This window comes from Zosterops lateralis (assembly GCF_965231275.1).
Source record: "Zosterops lateralis genome assembly, chromosome: 2".
NCBI classification, from domain to species: Eukaryota; Metazoa; Chordata; class Aves; order Passeriformes; family Zosteropidae; genus Zosterops; species Zosterops lateralis.
Genome location: NC_139763.1, coordinates 83,481,964 through 83,500,750, shown reverse-complemented (window position 1 = coordinate 83,500,750; position 18,787 = coordinate 83,481,964). Strand labels below are relative to the sequence as shown.

Below are 18,787 nucleotides of genomic sequence, written 5' to 3'. Positions count from 1 at the left end.
TGTGTCCAGCATAGGGAAGCCTACCTTCTCCTCTCTTGCAGTCGACTGCTCCCTTGCTGTTTCCATCCAGTAGGGAGCAGAAGGCAGGCAGAGGAAACACAAAAGTTGTACTTCAGTAGGGCATGCTCCTTAAATAAGACACTTGAATGTAGCAGAGTGAAGAATGACAAGGTTTAAGGTCTAGAAACTGGACTGGTTTTTCTTCTCTGTGCAAAATTTTTAAACTGTGAGGGAAATTGGTCCTGAAAACCAAAACCAAAATGGCATTTTCATATTTCCACTCTCTGTCCTACATCAAGATTGCGTCATTCTAAAGGGACCAGCCTCTTCAATGGGTAACAACCTGATAATATTACAAAGGATCACAAAGAGAGCCCTGGCTAAGCTTGGCAGCTTGTGATGTTCCTGCTGGGTGCTACAACCTGTGAAATTATGGAAAAACTGGCAGTTGTGGCATGTGCTGTCCTGCAAGTCACCCACAAAGCATTCAGGTTCTCAGGCAGAAGGACATCACTAAGAAATGAGATTTAAAAACATCTGACAAGCCCTATGGTAAAGTACCAAATTGTTGTAATTTATGTAACAGAGCATCTGCATTGAGAAATGCATTTTATGCCACACAAAGGTAAACCATGTAAAAGAGCTGATTCCCCCTGAGACCTGGATAGCTGCACTTCACACGTGGATGTTTATCTTTTAAACTGATGTACTGTGAGTGCAGTGGTCCTGCAGTGATTTGGGGTTTGAAACGAACTGTCGGGGAAGTGATATATTTGGAATTATTTAGTTAATTTTTTTCATCACTCAGAGATTCTGGGACATAAGTGGGGCACTCTGGGACATCAATTAAAACTTTTCCAGAGGACGTTAGGGTAGAAGTTTACTTCCACTGACATAAAAATCAAAACATTCTTTGTTCCAGCACAGACCAACTTGAATTTGAAGTTTATTGCAGTTATTCAAAATTAAGTTCGTTTCTTTAAGTTCTTCCTATATATTTAAATGTATAAACATTAAGTGAAAGCATTTGGCAAAATAGCTTTTCCTCTATACATACTTAGCCAGAATCAGTGAATTAATTTGATGCATTATATGGACCACAGTAATTCCCAGAGCTCCTCATGGCCACTTCAGTGCCAAAACAAGATTATTGGTGATTTTGCTATTTGTGCTGTTAGAACCTTTCCAAAACTCTAAAACTTTTGTATTTTTTACTCTTTTCTCTCTATGAAGAGTTTTAACTGTAAGCCTTGGTGACTGCTATCCTTGCTAAGCAGAGATGAACATTCTTTGGCACTGATTCCACGCTTTCTGGGCTGCTGTTTACAGTGCTTAGTGTAACAGATTAGTCTGAAAGCAGGTGTTTAATTCTTTCAGATTTATGTTCTGATAAATCTCTTAAACAGATACTGAGTTTTGTTAAAGTAATTCTCCTATTTCACATTTAATTTTGCATTCTCTTTTTTTTTTGTTCTCTTCATCTGCATTATAATTTTTAGTCCATTTTGTTCTGTGTTTTTGAAGAGGGTTTTTATAACTCCATGCAGAAATGTTACACTCAAATTTCAGGTTTTTCATGATATAAAAAGGTAACAGAATAAGGCACTGGATAACTTCTTTGTAAGCTTAAGGTGCCATGATTTTAAAAATAAAAAGCCATATATATGGTGGGAAAGGCAGCCTTGACTTTTGAAAGAAAGAAGGAAAAGTCAAATATGAGAAGATACCATAATTATGTTGCAAGTGCAGTCCAGATACAGCCCCTACATTGTTTGTATTGGGATCACACGTACATTTGTTTTTTTCCTCTGGCACTGTTCAGCCTTTGGAGAAAGTGTTACAGTATTTGTAGATGTGGCGCTTACGGACATGGTTTAGTGGTGGGTGTGGCAGTGCTGGGTTAGTGTTTGGACTCTATGACCTTAGAACTCTTTTCCAACATAAATATTCCTAGGGTTTCATGAAAGAAATAGCTGCAGTTTTGCTTTGATTTTGTTTTTCTCTTGCTGGAAGGAGTTCTATGTTTGTGCACATTGAGGCTGGAAAAAAAAAAAAAAAGCCCAGAGCTAGGTCAAACAGGATGCCTAAAATCTGGATGTGTGCTTTTCTTCTGGTCTATTTTGAGTCTGCGTGCATTCATGTGTATTAGCATATAATCAGAATATCCTGAGTTGGAAGGTACTCACAAGGATCATTGAGTTCAACTGCTGGCCCTGCACAGGACATCCTCAAGAGTCACACCATGTGCCTGAGAGCATTGTTCAAATGCTTCTTGAACTCTGTCAGTCCTGGTGCTGTGACCCCTTCCCTGGGGAGCCTGTCCCAGTGGCCAGAGAGCTTTTCCTATTGGTTTTTGTGTGTCTTTCATTGGATCTTATACTGGGGAAAAAAATATCTGTTATATTAATCATGGCTATTTCAACCTGCTAACAGCTAAGATTATTACAGGAAACTTCAACAGCTGTAAAGTAGGTGCTTTCTTGTCATTCTGTCTGATGGCCTCTGAATCCACACAGAAATGATAGATTTTCCATGTGTGAGGGTTTTGGGCTTTTTTAATAATGCCAATTCATACAATTTTAATAGGAAATTATTCCTATGGATTAAATAAAACAGTTTAAAAGTCCAAGTCTGCAAATAAGGCCACCTCCTTTGAAAAGTGAAATTTACGTTTAAACTTTGGGGCTTAAATGGCTTTATATGAGGTTGCATTGTATACAGAGGAGTGGTCTTGAGGATTTCTTGAGTCATTTTTCATCTTTCATGGCAGCTGCAGCCTTCAAGCAAAGCTGCTTTTGACTTCTGTTTTATGTCTCAGAGCAGAGGTAGGATAGTTTGCTGCAAAGTCATTCTTTAGATGTGCCAAGATATTCTCTATCTTTTACATTTTCTGATTAATAGCAATGAAATTACTTTTTATCTGTTGTAGTCTTTCAGTTGGTAATTCAGTGGTAAATATGACAAAAGGTGCTGTGTGTTCTGTGATCTTGAGGCCTCCTGGCATGCAGAGAATTACTGTTTTGACATCTAAATTGTCATTTAGTCTTTCTTGCCATTGTGTGTAAATGTAAATCTGTTTCTTGCAATTGTGAAGCTCCTGAAAACAGGAATTTAAACTAATTTAATATTACTTTCTTAAGGCCTTAAACAGTCTTACACTCTATATCTGGGAAAAGCAGCATGCCTTATTCATGTACAAATAGAGGGACTGCTCTACTTTGTATTATTAAGACACAAATTGCTAACATTTTGAAGTAATACAAAACTGCAAATGTATATTCCAGAGAACGTTTCAGAGTTTAGGGCTGACTGCCTGGAAAGATGAGGCTTTAACTCCGATATACAGTCCAGAGTTCATTGTCTGCACAAGATGGCAATAAGCCACTGACAACTTAGCTTACTTTTAAAATGGTAATACATACACTCTTGTATTACTCTCAATTTCACCACCTCCTTATTTTGAGTTTAATTAAATGTAATAATGTAAGTAATGATGGTGATTCCTTAACAAGAAAAGCAAGAGAGAGTTCTAGCAGCCTCAAATTACACAAGAGGAGGTTGAGATTGGATATAAAGAAAAAGGTCTTCACTGAAAGGGTGATCAAGCCTTGGAACAGGCTGCCCAGGGAAGCGGTGGAATCACCATACCTGGAAATGTTTAAAAACCAGTTAGGTGGGGTGCTTAGGGACATGGTGTAGGGGTGGACCTGGCAGTGCTGGATTATTGATTGGACTTGATCCTAGAGGTCATTACCAACCTTATTGATTCTATGAAATTAAAATCATGGGTAGGAATTGCCTAGGTGGGCAATTTCAAAATGATGACATATTTGGTTGTGTTTTCTTACTAAGAAGTAATGTGCTGTGATTATGATTTATAAAGTAATGGCCACATAACTATGCTTGTGATTTGTGATATGGTGTTGAATATAGTCCTGCATAGTAGTAGGAACAGTCAAAAAAACCCCAAGGACTTAGGAATGCTGGAGAAAGCAACCCAGTATGATATGGATAGTCTCTAAAACTGTGAATAATACGACCAAAACCAGTCAAGCAGGATAATGCTAGCAGTCATGGTAGAGGGAAAGTTCACCTTGACTGAGAGGTGTGAGTCATGTAGTACACTTGTAGAGAATTTGGTATCAGAGTAATTTTTCATGAACTAGACCATGTGCCTTTTTGTTCTGTTTCCACTGGCTTCAAGTGCTTTTACTCTATCTGGCTTCTAAGTTATGCTTTCGGCAGAAAAGCAACTAGACTGTCTGATGTGCTGCAAGCAGAAAAATCTTGTATATATTTGGGGAAGCAAAGTGTGTTGTGCTCAAGTCCTTTAAGAAGAATAAAAAAAAATCTTCCTTCTTTTTTTTTTTTTTTTTTTTTTTTTTTTCCTCCCCAAAGCTATTCAAGTTTTGTCTCAGCTATGCCAATCTGTCACTGCAGCTGTCAGTGTGATGCCTTTTTTGAAAGCACAGAGATGGCTCAGCTGAAAGCTTCCAGTCAAGGGTAGGAGAAAAGTCCAAGCAGGGAGCAGGAGCTGTGAGTCTGACTGCACAGTACATTGTCAGCTTTGTGTAATATTTAATGTATAGGTAAGGATTTGGGATGGAGAGGAAAGTGAGTGAGGAATGGGGATAATAGGATTACTCAATTCACTGGATTCAGTAATATTCACACTTCTGGTGATTGGTTTGGTTTTATTTTGCATCTGGGAAAAGCTGGTGAAGTATATTTTACTTGGTAAAGTGTAATTCAGTGTCTTGGACAAGGCTATGGAGAAGGTCAAAGTGCAGAGTTAGGAATAAAGTCCTTATCTTCCAGAAAGCTATTTCTTCTCACCCAGTCTGAAGCCTAGATAAAGACTATATACATCTGTGTGGGTATACAGATTGAGAGATAAGAGGCAGTTCTGTCTCAAAGTCACTCTAGGCAGAGGTTCTCAAGAGAATCCAGACATGTTTTTGCTTGTCTTTGTCAATTTATGCACAATTGGGAGTATTGTGGATGTATCCTGGTTCATAGGTTCTCCATTAGAAGTATAGAGATACTTGTGTATCTTCTTAAAGAACTTAGTGAACCAGTGTGAGGTGTTTTCAGATCAGCATTGATACAGACACATCATTCTGGAAAGTAAAATCTTTGACTCCTTGTTGAAGCTCATCGTATCCCTTCAGTAACTTCACTGTGGTTACAGGACTGTTTTGATGTTATTGTGTATTCCATGGCCAGCACTATATTTAGGGCTCTCTCCAGTGATTGCAAACTGTCTTCTCAACTTTGCATAATTGAAATCTCCTACTTTAAAGCGTGAGCTACAAACAGGGCCCAGCTAATGAAATAATCTCCATTTCCTGCACTTTAATGCAATTTTGCAGCTCAGGAGGTTAGTGTTCTTCAAATTACCATATATCAGAGAGATGGGAGCAAAATCTTTGTATTAAATCATATTTCTTATTTTAAAAAAACCCAACAAAACAAATACCACCGCCCAAAAGAAAAAACAAACTAAAACAACAAGTTGTAACAAGAAGCACTGTCCCCCCCCAACACTCACAGAATCACATGCACAGATATGAGCAGGAGGAACAGAAAAGGCAGGTGCACTAATGATATTGGTTATGAGTGACTGCTTATAGTCACTATATCCATCTGAAGCTATTGTGCTGTGAATTTTTTCATGCCCATCTATCTGAACAGGATAAATGCCCCAGCTGCAGAAAGTCATCAGTTTGATAGTTTAGTTCAGTTTTTCCAATCCGTAAAGAATAAAGTAAGCCCAGTGTTTAAATGAACCCTGAGTGATATATTGGCATGAAAACTAATTCTTTACAAGCTCTATAGCAGGGCCAGTCAGGAAAGGATCACATCATTCAAAGCAGCTTTAAATGGTCAGAATTTTGCTGTGGAAGAATGATGGATCAAGTGATAACCCAGGAATCAGGATTAGGTAGAAAGCTAAAAAATGGAAGCATTGTGTTGAGTGTCCATCGTCTGGGCCTCCAGAACATTTTGTCAGGGCTCACAAAGGACAGAGGCAGGTCAATTTACAAATGTTTACAAATGTTTGGATTTTACCTTGCCAGCCTAACATCCTTCTGTGGTGAGAAATCCACTAGCTCTGTGGATGAGGGAAAATCAGTAGACGTCATGTTTCTGGATTTTAGCAGGATTTTCCACACAAATTCTCTTTCATAGCCAAATGAGACAAACTAAATGGATGGGTGTACTAGAAGATGAGTGGGACACTGGCCAGACCAGCAGACCCAAAGAGCAGTGGTCAGCAGTTCAGAGTTGTTACTGGTGGCAAATCACTTGTGGTGCTCATACAGAAGTTGATAGAGGTGCTAATGCTGTTAAACATCTTCATTAAGAACCAGAGTGATGATATAGAGAGCATTGTCAGCAAGGTTTGAGATAGCACCACACTGGGAAGAGCAGGTCATACACTGGACCGTTCCCTGCTCTTCAGAGGTATATCAACAGGAAGGAGAAATGGGCTGAAAGGAACTTCACAAAGTTCAATGAAAACATACAGGAGTTTCCCATGACAGAATCAAACATGGAGTAGTCCCAGCCAGACACAGTCTGGCTAAGCTGCAGCTTTGTAGAGAGAACAAGTTGCACATTCGTCAGCTATTGCGGCAGTGAGAGGCAATGGCAAACTGGGCTGCCAGCCTGGGCAGCAGGGTCAGGGATGTCTCATTCCCTGTCAGCCTGCACCAGGAGTACTCTATCCAGTTCCAAGTGTTCCCACATTTGTTCCTGATTACTTTAGCTTTGCTTCAGGAAAATCTGATACAGATAAAAGGCTTTGTTCTTCACAAGGTTAAGGAGACTTGGGGAAATGCTTTGGAAAATGACTTCTGAAAGATTTTTGTTATTTTAGTAGATACTGTTTTATAAATCATCAGTGAAAAGATGCTTTTGTTCTGAAAATTGCAGACCTCATTGTTGGTAATAGATCAACACAGCAGGTAAAAATAAAAAAGGAGATAAAATCAATACTGTAAAAAATTCCCAAGCTTACTCTTCCTGTAGCAAAGGTAGCGCTTGTTAAGTGTATTGAGCTAAATATTAATGTAAGTAGACTATGATTCTAAAAAGGAAATAATTTGTTTTACCATCAATGATAATACAATTATAGGCATATTCCATATGCTTAAAGCTAAAAATATTATAATCATTTGGTCTTCAGCTTTTACCTATCACTTCAGTGTGTCTAGTGTTTTGGAACACAATGAGAATAACAGGATATTGGCGTATGATATCTTTTCAGATACTAAACATTTTAATATCAAATAATACCTTACCATGGCCTTAACTGGTCCATGCCATGAGATGCAGACACACCAAATTATATGCACTTAATTTTAATTCCTGGCTTACACTGGTGTATAGAAATCATGGCATTAATCAGCAGTAGCTTTTGTCCAGTAACATAAAATTTCATTGAACACAGAGTTATCCTTGAATGACTGCACAAAAACTGGGAAAAAAACCCCCTGTGTTATTCTCACGTTGTTTGAATTATTGCACTAACTTCATATCCTCAATTTTAGTTCTTACTTAGGTTTTGAAATCCCACAGTAAATATTTGATAGCAGAAATAGGATCAGTGGTTTCAGCAGTGCCGTGTTCATGCTCACCATGTACAGAGACCCAGCAGTCAGTACGAGTTTAAAGTGCAGACAGTCATTCAGTGACAAATATACAGTGCAGATGAATAGAACTAGTGAGCTACTGTGCTAAGCATTAGTGTTTCCATCAGCCCAGTACAGAGCTTGAAGAGTCTTGCTGCCCAAGCAGGCATTAGTAAGTCTGACAAAGTGTGCTTTCCATCACTTTTTGTACTATGCTGACTACATGTTAATCCTTCTAAGTCGATATTGTAACAATCCCATCGCTGCAGTCCTGCCTCAGTTTGGCATTTTACTGATGGAGATTGCCTTTGGCTTACACGTTCTCACAACTTTCTGGTTTTCTGCAGTCTGAGCCAGGTTGATGCAGCTGGGTCATATCAGAGCTTGGCATTGGGTCAATACCCAGAATAGGAAGAGCAAGAGGTTCAGGTGGTTGGAAACTAGCTTGGATATGAGCTTTATCAAGAAATTAAGAATCAGCTTTGCAGATGCACAAGTCTTTTTAAACTGGTCTGTATTTCAATCTGAATCTCAGCTGAGTGTATATGAACCATGCCAATTATATACCTTTGACATAAATATAGTAATATGTGTGCTTATACGTATATGTATACAATACTGCTAGTAGTTTAAACATTAAATGTATCTCCTCTGTAAAGATCAGTCAATCACCTTGGTTCAAACACAAAAGGTGGACTTATCAGGTAGGGAAGGTGAAGCCCTTGACCTCAACATCCCCTTATTGAAAGGTAATAAATCAGGTTTCTTAGAGTTCTATTAAAAAATGAACAACTGCATAATAAATATTCAGGATGTGGTCCAAAGCCTGGAGAAATTAAAAAGAAAGACCACAGTGAGCTGTGCTTTGGAGTCTGAGGATCTATTTCCTTCATCCTAGAGTGAGCAGTACCCACAATTATGTACTGTTGTATGATTTGAATTCAATGGGAAAACAGGCTTTTAGACTTAATGTATCAATATGGGTATTTCAATATTATTGAATTACAGGTCTTTAATTTTATTTTTTTTTCTTTCAGGCAAGCCCTGCCCCTATAATTGTCAACACAGACACCTTGGACACGATCCCTTATGTAAGTATTAAGGGTTTTTTTAATAAATATGTAGTGCTAGTTTATTTTCACACAGAAATTCTGTTTGGTATTGCATAGAAGTTATCTTATAAACAAATCTTGCAATTAATAATTTCTTTTACAGTTACACAGTAGTTTCTTTTCTAGGAAAAGAAATCAGGAATGACAATTGCACTCAGGTGATTTATAGCATATTATGTACACAGAATTTGTAGTTTGTATTTACTAAAACTGGCTTTTCTTTGAAAAAAGAAAAAGTGATTTCATTAAGGCTATCATCCTTACCAGTGACATGAGTATTTCCTTTTAGAGCCATGCACACCCTGCTAGCTTAATAGAAAGATACCTGGATTCACAGTGCATATTAAAATGGTGCAACATCCCTTCATGTCTATCCTTTGTAAGTGGAAATTGCTCATGATAAATAATAGCTCAAACTAATTGACTTAATATTTTCCTATTAATGTCTCTTCTTTTTTATGACTTCTAGGAAACAGATTATTCCAAATAAATGTATGTTTTTATTAGATTTTTTAAAATCTGTTTTTTCTACAAGTATTTGATATTATTGTCATTTAGACTGTAAAATCGACTCTAGTTAAAGGACATAGAAAAACACAAAGCAATCACATCACACAGGCTTAAATGATTGGAGGAAATAAAAGCAAGTAGCACAAAGCTAGCCAGCCAGTATCTAATCTTTCTTCTTGCATCATCTTAGTTATCTTTTTGAAGCTCTTACTTAATGTCTCTCATCTGTCGTGTTTTGTCCACATCTGTTTCTTATGATACCAATGCATAAGTCTAATTATTTATCTACTACACCAATCATGTTGCTGGGTTCTGTCTTTAGGAAGACTGTTGATGAGGAAGTGTAATAGGGGTTGTCCTGGCCAGTTCATTACTGGCAATTCATAAAACTTAGAAATTATGGTGCAGAGCACAGGTAAAGATCACAGCCAAGAGCAATTTAGAAGAATGACAGTGCTCTAAAGCAGAAGCGAATTAAGTCCCTTGATGGGAATATGAACTATTGGGAAGGGTGAAAAAGTTAAATAGAATTTCTCTGTTCATTTGCATGCAGCTTTTTAAAAGGCTTCCTATAATTTCTGTCTCAGTTTTCCATCCTAACATCAAAACCATCTGCTATGGTCTCACTTTCAATAGGTCTGTCTGGCTTTTCTCCTGTATTTTGATGAGACATTTTACACTTAGTGTTCTCTAGCCTTCCAAAAGGGACACTGTGAGCCCCAGTTCTCATTTTCAGCACTGGACCTGTGCCCAGGATCTTCTGCAGCTACGGTGTTAGAATTCGTAAATACAGATGCAATTACACTAGTGACAAGATGCTCAATCAATATGATTTATTCCCTTAACACACCCTATCAATACTTCTACACTTTTATGCCACTTTTGTACTAGAGTTCCTTTCTCTTAAATAATAAAGAACAAATGACCAAACAAATTCAAGAGAAATGTTGTCAGTACGCTGAGAAGTGCCTGTGGGCTCTTTCAGTCTCCAGCACATGATGTGAGCTGGATAAATAAACAGAAGGTGCTTTCTGTAGAAATAGACAACTCTGAATTAGTCACCTTGCTCTTCCCAGCCAGAGAAGAGTTATTTCTCTTAGATATGGAACACAGCAGCGCTACCACGGAGGGACTTATTTAACAGTAGACCCTAAGAAACACTTCACCTGCACCTGTCTGCTGAGCCCAGGCCACCATAGTGCCCCACAGAACTTGGGGTCTCTGCTTTACAAATACACATTTCCTTCTGCTCAGAATTTGTATGCTTGAACATTCTCTAAAATGAGACACAAAAACAAGCCATGAACAAATTACCTCTTTCTCCAAACTAATATTTGAGACAATGAGCTAGTAGACCTGTGTTTTTTTTCTTGTTCTCAGGACTAATGTAGTTTAATTTAGTTTGATTTCATGTTACATTTCCTCTGCAAGGGAAATGCTGCAGTCACTGGGCCAGATCCATGCTTATTTCTGTTTGCATCCTCTCCTGATCCAGGGATCCTTCCCAGTACAGTTTTAGTGACAGCCTGTGGTGGATTGACTCTGGCAAATAGCCAAACACTCTTCTCACTCCTCTCTGCTGTGGGTCAGGAAGAAAATAGGAGATAAAAAAGCAGAGTTGTATATGAAGATAATGAGTTAAATAGGGAAAGCAAATGCTGCATGTGTAGGTAAAGTAAAATAAGAAATTCATTCACTATTTCCCATCAGTGGGCAGATGTTTAGCCTTTCCTTGAAAGCAAGGCTTCATCATGTGTAGCAGTTATTTGGGAAAACAAATATAACTATGAATGCTCTTCCTTGCTCCTCCTTTCCCTGAGCCTTTGTTGCAGTTCATCACGTGCTATGGAATATTCCTTTGGTCATGTGGGTTCATCTCTCCTGGCTAGGTCCCCTCCAAAACCTGTACCCATCCCCAGCCAACTTGCTACTTGAATAAGAAGGGTAGAATTGAAAGGAGAAAAAGCCTTGATGCTGTGCAAGCTCTCTTCAGCAATAACCAAAATACTAGTGTATTATCAACATTGTTTCAGCCACACACTGAATTATTGCTCCACATAGGCTCTTACAGAGATTAACCCCCCCATCCCAGCAAAGCCCAGTACAGCCTGTAGTATTGTGTGGGTCCTATAATACAGTCTATTACATCATGGGGTTTTAGGGGAATTTTGTCTCCTTTTTAAATATTTGGAAATACAGAGACAAATCTTTCAAACCGGGTGAGTTAAGTGTATGATAGTGAAGCCATCATCATATCATTTATTTTACAGGAAATGTAATTTAGCAGATATGCCCTAAAATATTTTTTCTGGATGAGGTCAGTTCAGAGAGATAACAAAAAGCTAGATTTAATTATGATTTTGAAACTTGAACGTGTGTCGAGCAGCTCCATTTTCAGCACTGTTAGGACTTCCAGACATGCCTGAGGGAAGACTGTAAGTGCCTAGCAACGTCTTTGGTGAATGTTTAAGTATCCTTAGAGTTAACTAGCTAGGTATTAGCACTTCTGAAAGGCACTACTGATTTTTAGTTGCCATAAAATAAACATTTAACACTCTGAGAGAAAAATATTTTATGGATCAGAGAATCCAAATTAAATTATTGTATTTTCTGTCCAAAGCTAAAAGCAGCCTTGGTGCAAGATGCTGATCCTCTCTCAGAACTGTAGAGTATTTAAAACACCCAGAACTGCTGCTCCTTGGGGCTATAGTGATCTTAGATTCCTGCTATTCATCCCTGGTTTTCAACTCCCATTGCCAAAGTACACATGGAGTCCAGGAAGACTGAATGGGAAGACGAAGAATTTTTCATATCTTACTAATTGGGTCATGTTTCTGATGTTGACTTTTTTTTTTTTTTTTTTTTTTTTCCTTGCTCTCTTTCTCTAGTCCTAAATGGGTTGTCCTTGACTTCTTTGGATTGAGTTTGCCTTCTACAAATCTGAGCACCATTTCTAAATCAACTTGTTGAATAGAATTAAAAGGCAAGGGAATACATAAGCAAGTGATATGTCTCAAGAAAATGTTTGACATTAATTTTTGATTTCTGACTGTTGGGATTTTCTAATATGTGTTTCATGACAATCAGTTAATGCTTTCCACTCAAGTGTTTGTGACAAAGAAAAAGTGCTGCTTAGGAAAAAAAAGTTTTTCTTTTATTAATCTTTTTTCTTAAATAACAGTAATTTTCATTGTATTTACTATAATAAAGTTAAGTGATTCATTTTATACCAAGTAGAAATTATTTCCAGAATTAAGCACTGCAATAAGTGTGGATTTCAGATTTTGGTGAATCAAATTTTTTTTTTTTTTTTTTTGTAATTAGTAGCCACAACTCATAACTTGTTAGATCCCTAAATAAGGTCGGGTTATTTTTAGTGTTGTTACATGCTAGATGGACGCTTCTCATGATTTCATTAGGCTGTTGGCACAACTTTTGTCGTTGTTTCATTTTATGGGATGTACCCTCAATGCATTTCCAATTCATTAACAGCTCTGCTCATCCTTTTTGCCATCTTCCTCTAAAAATTCCTGAGTGTTTTTGGGAGAGAGCCCTCACAGTGATGGTCAGCATTCACAAAACATGTTCACACGTCATCTTTGCACTGGTCCACCTGAAATAAACTTCCTTTTTACAGTTGGTATACAACTGGCAAACTGAGTGATTTGTCTTATTAACCCTCTAATGATTTAAAATCAGAAAATTAAATATTTTGCAAGTGTTGACATTCTTCAAACCTTTCAACTCAATAGTTTGGAAAAAAAAAATCATCCTTTGTGGGACTGGTTTTCATCAGTATGCTTTTCTTAGATGAGATAAAAGAAAAGGCCTTATTCTATTATAGTGTTTGTTATTCCTTATAATTTGGGCCTGCAGCAAATAACAGAAGAAACAGTTAATTAAGTTTTCTTCTAGGTTCAGTGGTTTGAAAACTTTGGCTCGCCAGGCTTTGGACGTGGGAATAAATTTGATAGGAAGCTTAGATGGTACAAAACGAATTATTCTGTGACATTTTAAGCACAATTAAACATTTGTGGGAGTTTGTTTGTTCTCTATTCTTTGGCCATAAATTTTAGATCTCTTTGTATAATGAGGAGCATTAATTTGATAACATATGAATCATCTCATTTTCTCTGTTGCACAGAATAGGCCTTATTTATTTATTTTTACATTTCCAAAAAGCTGCATAGTTCAGTTAAAAGTAGCTATAAGGCTGTCTTTCCTGCAGAAATTGAAGGGAGCCTTTCTATTTATTTTATGATAGAATTTTATTTTCTTTTAATCTTAAAAAAAAATTTGGAAAAGTTCATTCAAGTACTGTGGTTGTTCCCTTCCTCCTCCATCTTGTCACAGCAGTAAGATCTAACGAATATGTACTTTATTCACCTTTCAGTCACAATGAATTCCTCATATTTCTTCAGTTTCACATTGTTCTTTCAAATTATTTTTTATTATTACTATTTTATTCGGAGTTATGATTTTATTATTGGTTTGATTTGCTAACTGTACTGCCTGTCCTGAGTTCTGTGAAGATACATTTAAGACATATCCTGAAGAAGTAATTTTCAGACTATGTAGGTTATGTTTTCATGAGCTATAATCAAATCTTCGTATTGTTTTACATTTGCCTGAATGTGGCCACAGAGAGGACTGTGCAGCTGTTTTGGTGCATCCCAGCTAAGGGACACTGTGAGCTCAGCTCCTCCTGGAGCAGGGCTGTGACACCTCCTGCTCAGGGAAGAGTGGGGGCCAGGATGATGCCAAAATGGGGAGTTTAGCAAAACTTTTGGCTTTCCTGCCTGCCAAGTAGCTACTGCAAGTAGATTTAGCACATTAGAAGGAGTCACATAAAAGCTTAAACCAAGGCTGAAAAGAAAAAAAAATTCTTCCTGTACTTATGTTGTGGATGGAATCAGGCACTTCATTCTCAAGTGAGAAGAAGCTGTATTTTATTGATGTAAGAGAAGTTCAGTGGTAAATGCAGCAGTGGTTTAACAAGAACTAATGGCCAGGTATACTTGAGCATTTACTGCATGGAGAACAGTCAGACAGAATTTTGGGGGGATTTCCCGTTGGGCCGTGAGGTTCAGGAAGGACCCCACTGTGTTCTGTTCCAAACTTCCTTTCAGAGTGTGGAGTTTAGGGGCAGCTGGATGCAGACGTAGTCTCAGCCTTGGCCAATGGTTGATGTCTAAAGGATTATATATTCCCAGTCACAGAATCAATTAGGTTGGAAAAGGCCTCTGAGATCATCAAGTCCAACCCGTGATCAAAGGACAATGTCAATGAGACCATGGCACTAAGTGCCACATCCAGTCTTTTCCTGAAGACCTCCAGGGACAGTGACTCAACCACCTCCCTGGGCAACCCATTCCAATGTTTAATCATCCTTTCTGAAAGATTGCCAAGTTTCAGTGTGCTCATTCCCGATTCACTTACCAACCATCTGATGTAATAAGGAATCTTGTAACCTTGAGAGGCATTCCTTCTCAAGGGGAAATCCTGGTGTGCAGCCCAGTGCCATGCAGGAGAGTTCAGCAGGCTGTCTACTCTTTATGGAGTAAAATGATAGAGTCATAGTCATATTTGCATACTGACTACAGATAATAGTTTCTTCCAAATTTGCCTTCAGCTGGACATTGACCAGCATTCTGGTTTTCTGGGTGTATTGCCCAAATGATCTTGGCTATCATGTTGTTATCTGTGTCCCCCAAATCCAGCTGGAGCCAGATTCACTACTACTTAGGGTAATTACTTGAGCAAGAGTTATTATGGAATATAAAAGGCAGATTGGGTGGGAGCACATTGCCACACCTGACTGTAAAAAGAATGAGAAAAAATTGTGAATTTCTGAGCACAGTCAGTGCCCTAAAGGCTTTTAGCAGATAGATGCATTCTAGACCTAGATAAGTAAATTGGAGGGGGTAGATAGCCTTATATATTGTTACAATAAAGCATGTCTTTACATAATTAATGTTAAACATCATATATGACTGAGCTGATTTTGGCTGGGGTAGAGTTAATTTTCTTCACAGTGGCTGGTATGAGGCTGTTTTGGATTTGTGCTGAATACATGGTCACTAATATAAGGGTGATTTTGTTATTGCTGAGCAGGGCTTACACAGAGCCAAAGCCTTTTCTGCTTTTTGGTCTGCCATACTGGTGGGAGAGTGGGGGCGCATGGGAGGCTGGGAGGAGACACAGCCAGGAGAGGTGATCCCAGCTGACCAAAGGGATACTCCAGACCATCTGACAGCATGCTCAGTACATAAAGTGGGGGGAGGAAGGAGGAAGGGAAAGAGATTCAGAGTAAAGGAGTGCATCTTCCCAAGTCACCTTTACATGTGATGGGGCCCTGCTCTCCTGGAGATAGGCAGGCTGCCCGTGGGAAGCAGTGAAATGACTCCTTGTTTTGCTTTGCTTGTGTGTGTGGCTTTTGCTTTCCCTGTCAAACTGCCTTTATTTCAACCCACAAGTTTTCTGCCTTTGACCATTCCTATTCTCTCCTGGATCCTGCTGGTAGGGGAGTAAGCACTTGTGTCAGGCTTGGCTGCTGGTTGGGATTAAAACCACAACAATGGCTGTGGGTGATGAGCAAATTTTTGAAGACAGTGGTAATAGAAGAAAATTTGAAAAAAAAATGAAAAAAGAAATTTTGGTCTAAAAGGATAGGATCTGAATTGTTTTACTAAAGTAGGAAACTCATCCAAAAAGTTTGGATTTTTTTTATTAGTATTATATTGAAATATATAAAAATATCATCATGTAGATGTGGATATATTTTTCCATTGACCTCTCAGAATAAATTTTTTGCTTCTTTCTTAATTAGTTTGATCATAGTCTTGAAAGTCAGATTACACATCTTATTATCTCTAATGACTTACATTTTTCTGGATTGTTAACCTGCAGTTTTGTTTATTATTCATACTCATTTTTCAGCCTGTCATTATTGTGCATTACAGTGGAAATGCTAAAGCTGGTAGTACTCTGTCCTTTAAAAGCTGCATTGGCTTGGCTTGTCTGTTTTGGCCCTTGAATTGTATCACAGCAATGTTTTTTGTCCTGGCAAACACTGCTGCATTCTGCATGTCATTGTTTCTGCCGTGGGATAAGACATTTTTCTTTTATAATAGCAGTATTGACAGGCTGGGTTTAAATAATGTTTATAAAATATTTTGCAATCATTAGTTAAAAAGGTTCTACAGAATACAAAACTAGTGAACTAATATAAAACAGCTCCTCTTAAACATGCAAAAATAGAAGTTTTCATCCTGCTATCTGATGTCATAAGTGGATTTTAGTGTGACATCATAAAAAATATGCTGCTTCTGTTGAAAACTCAAAGCAAAGGTATAGAATGGATCTTAATGATTTATTTTACCTCTATTTCATACCCGCTGTTTTTCTACTCAAAAATAAATTTATTTCAAACATTTTCTTTTAAAATATGCTGTTTTAAAATGAAACATCTATTAAAGAAGGGCTAAAGTGATTCTGAAGCAAAAATGTGATTTTTTTCATGTGTTTTGCTTTTAAATTCTGAATGCATTTTTAATGTTTGAGCCTTATCAAAGACATAATTTTTAATTAAGGGAAAAAGTTTTACTTTCAAGTAAAACAACTTCATTATTTTAGGGCATTTCTTTTATTTTCTGTAGGAGTGAACATTACATTGCCTATTTGAGTGCTACAAATCATAATACATAAAAAAATCAAAGAGCCTTCATTGTGTCTCGATGTAGGTAGAATTATCAACATCCTGTCAATCCAACAAGTAAATGCATCCCTTGGTCACACGTCTAATTATTCCTTCACAGTTCTATTCTCTGAAATTACAATACATTTTCAATTGCCCATGAATAATGCTGGACTTTAGATTCAATCAAGGAATTCTTTCTGTGGATGTTTGAAATGTTGCAATTAGCAGAGTGGGAGAGAGGAGCTTATTGAACTGTCGAGATCCTACAGTTGTTTGCGTCCCTTGACTTCAGAGGGGCACAGCACAGAGTGTGTAATGCTTCATGCTTTTTGGATTTGCGATACTTGGAGTGCAGGTACTTTAGACTTTCAGTCCAGATTAAGGGTGTGCACTTTACCAGTCTAACACTCAAGTTTGCAAAGCAGACTTTTTGATAAAAGAATACACTTGCTAGAAGGTTTTTGGACACCTACTATTGGGTCCTTTGGTTGACAATGTAATAAACCCCTCGAAAGAGGTACAGTGCTTTGCTTTTGCAAAGTCTGTTCTTGTTGGGCCACTCTTATCCTTGTTGCCTGTGCTGGGGCAAGCCAGCCAGGCATTGCACTGTCAGTGTTTTCATCACTCTGAGAAAAACCATATATACCATATACATATGGGGATGTGTGGATGTGTACATGCCTCTCCTCTACACCCAGCTATACTTATTTGCCTGTGATGTTGGCATATGCTGCAGAATGCAGTGTATACATGTTAAAGTTGTTTGAAGCACTTGGAGGTCTGAGGAAGCCTTGAATTACATGAACCAACCTGACCTAAATGAAATGTAATTTCAGCTTGATTTTATCATTCTCTCCCTAGCCTTGAATTAGCTCTTCCTTTTGTAAGTTCTTTATATATTATGCTACCACAGCTAACCTTACTGGATATTGTAGCAGTAGGATAAAGTCAGTTGAATTGGTAGGTTCTCAAGGATCCCGTGGCTAACATAACCAAATAAACTTTTATAGCACAATTTGTGGTCTTAAATGATCAAACCCATTGTCTTTTGCATAAAATACTTGATTAGAATATATATATATGTATGTATGTATAAAATTAAGACCCATGGCAGGGAGATTGCAACTGGATGATCTTTAAACTTGCTTTGAACCCAAACCATTCTGTTATTCTAAGAAGCTGATAAAGCTCTTCAAGTACACAAGGCTATTTTTCCATAGCAATAGCTTTGAGTAACTTTGTCATTAAGTTAAAGTTCTGAACAGATTTGGGAAACAGCATAAAGAGTGCAAGTGAATATCTACTTACCTATAGAATTTTTTTTTTTTTTTTTTTGGTGATTCAAGACAATGGGACTTGTATTGGTCAATATTCATTGTATTAGAAAGGTGTAGAACTTAACTGAAAGCTCTTGTGAAAAAATGAAAGAAGAGGTAGCGCAGATGTCATCATCTTACTGGTTTTAATGATACAAAAGAAAGAAATATTTCATTTTTCATAAGACTTCGTTTTGGAGGATTTCAGATTAATTGCTGTCAGAGACAGATGTGTTCTTTTGACCTTGGATAATCTAAGAAGTAAAGAGAAAGTGACTGCTCAGTATTGGAGAGAAAGCTTGTTTTGATGAAAAGTGGAAAAGAAAAATCCTGCTTTCATTTATATTGGATATATGATGGTTTGATTGCAATGGTTTTTCAGTAATTTAAGATGAAGTATGTCTGAAATTCATTTTACAAGAATTCTTCTTTGTAATTTTAAGAATATTTACTTTTTATGTCTAGAATTATTGAATATTTTGCTTTGCAAACTATCTATTAAAGTTCAGCCAA

The 18,787-nt window shown here is 37.5% G+C and overlaps 1 protein-coding gene across 11 annotated transcripts in view; it reads left to right on the top strand.

Moving 5' to 3' along the window:
* Positions 1–18,787, top strand: part of DLG2 (discs large MAGUK scaffold protein 2) — a 986,985-nt gene that overhangs the window by 591,610 nt on the left and 376,588 nt on the right. For all 11 annotated transcript variants that reach the window (XM_083854323.1, XM_083854322.1, XM_083854321.1 and 8 more), the window contains one exon: positions 8,675–8,728. In XM_083854323.1, coding sequence (XP_083710449.1) covers positions 8,675–8,728 — 54 coding nt within the window. The remainder of the gene's footprint in view (positions 1–8,674; positions 8,729–18,787) is intronic.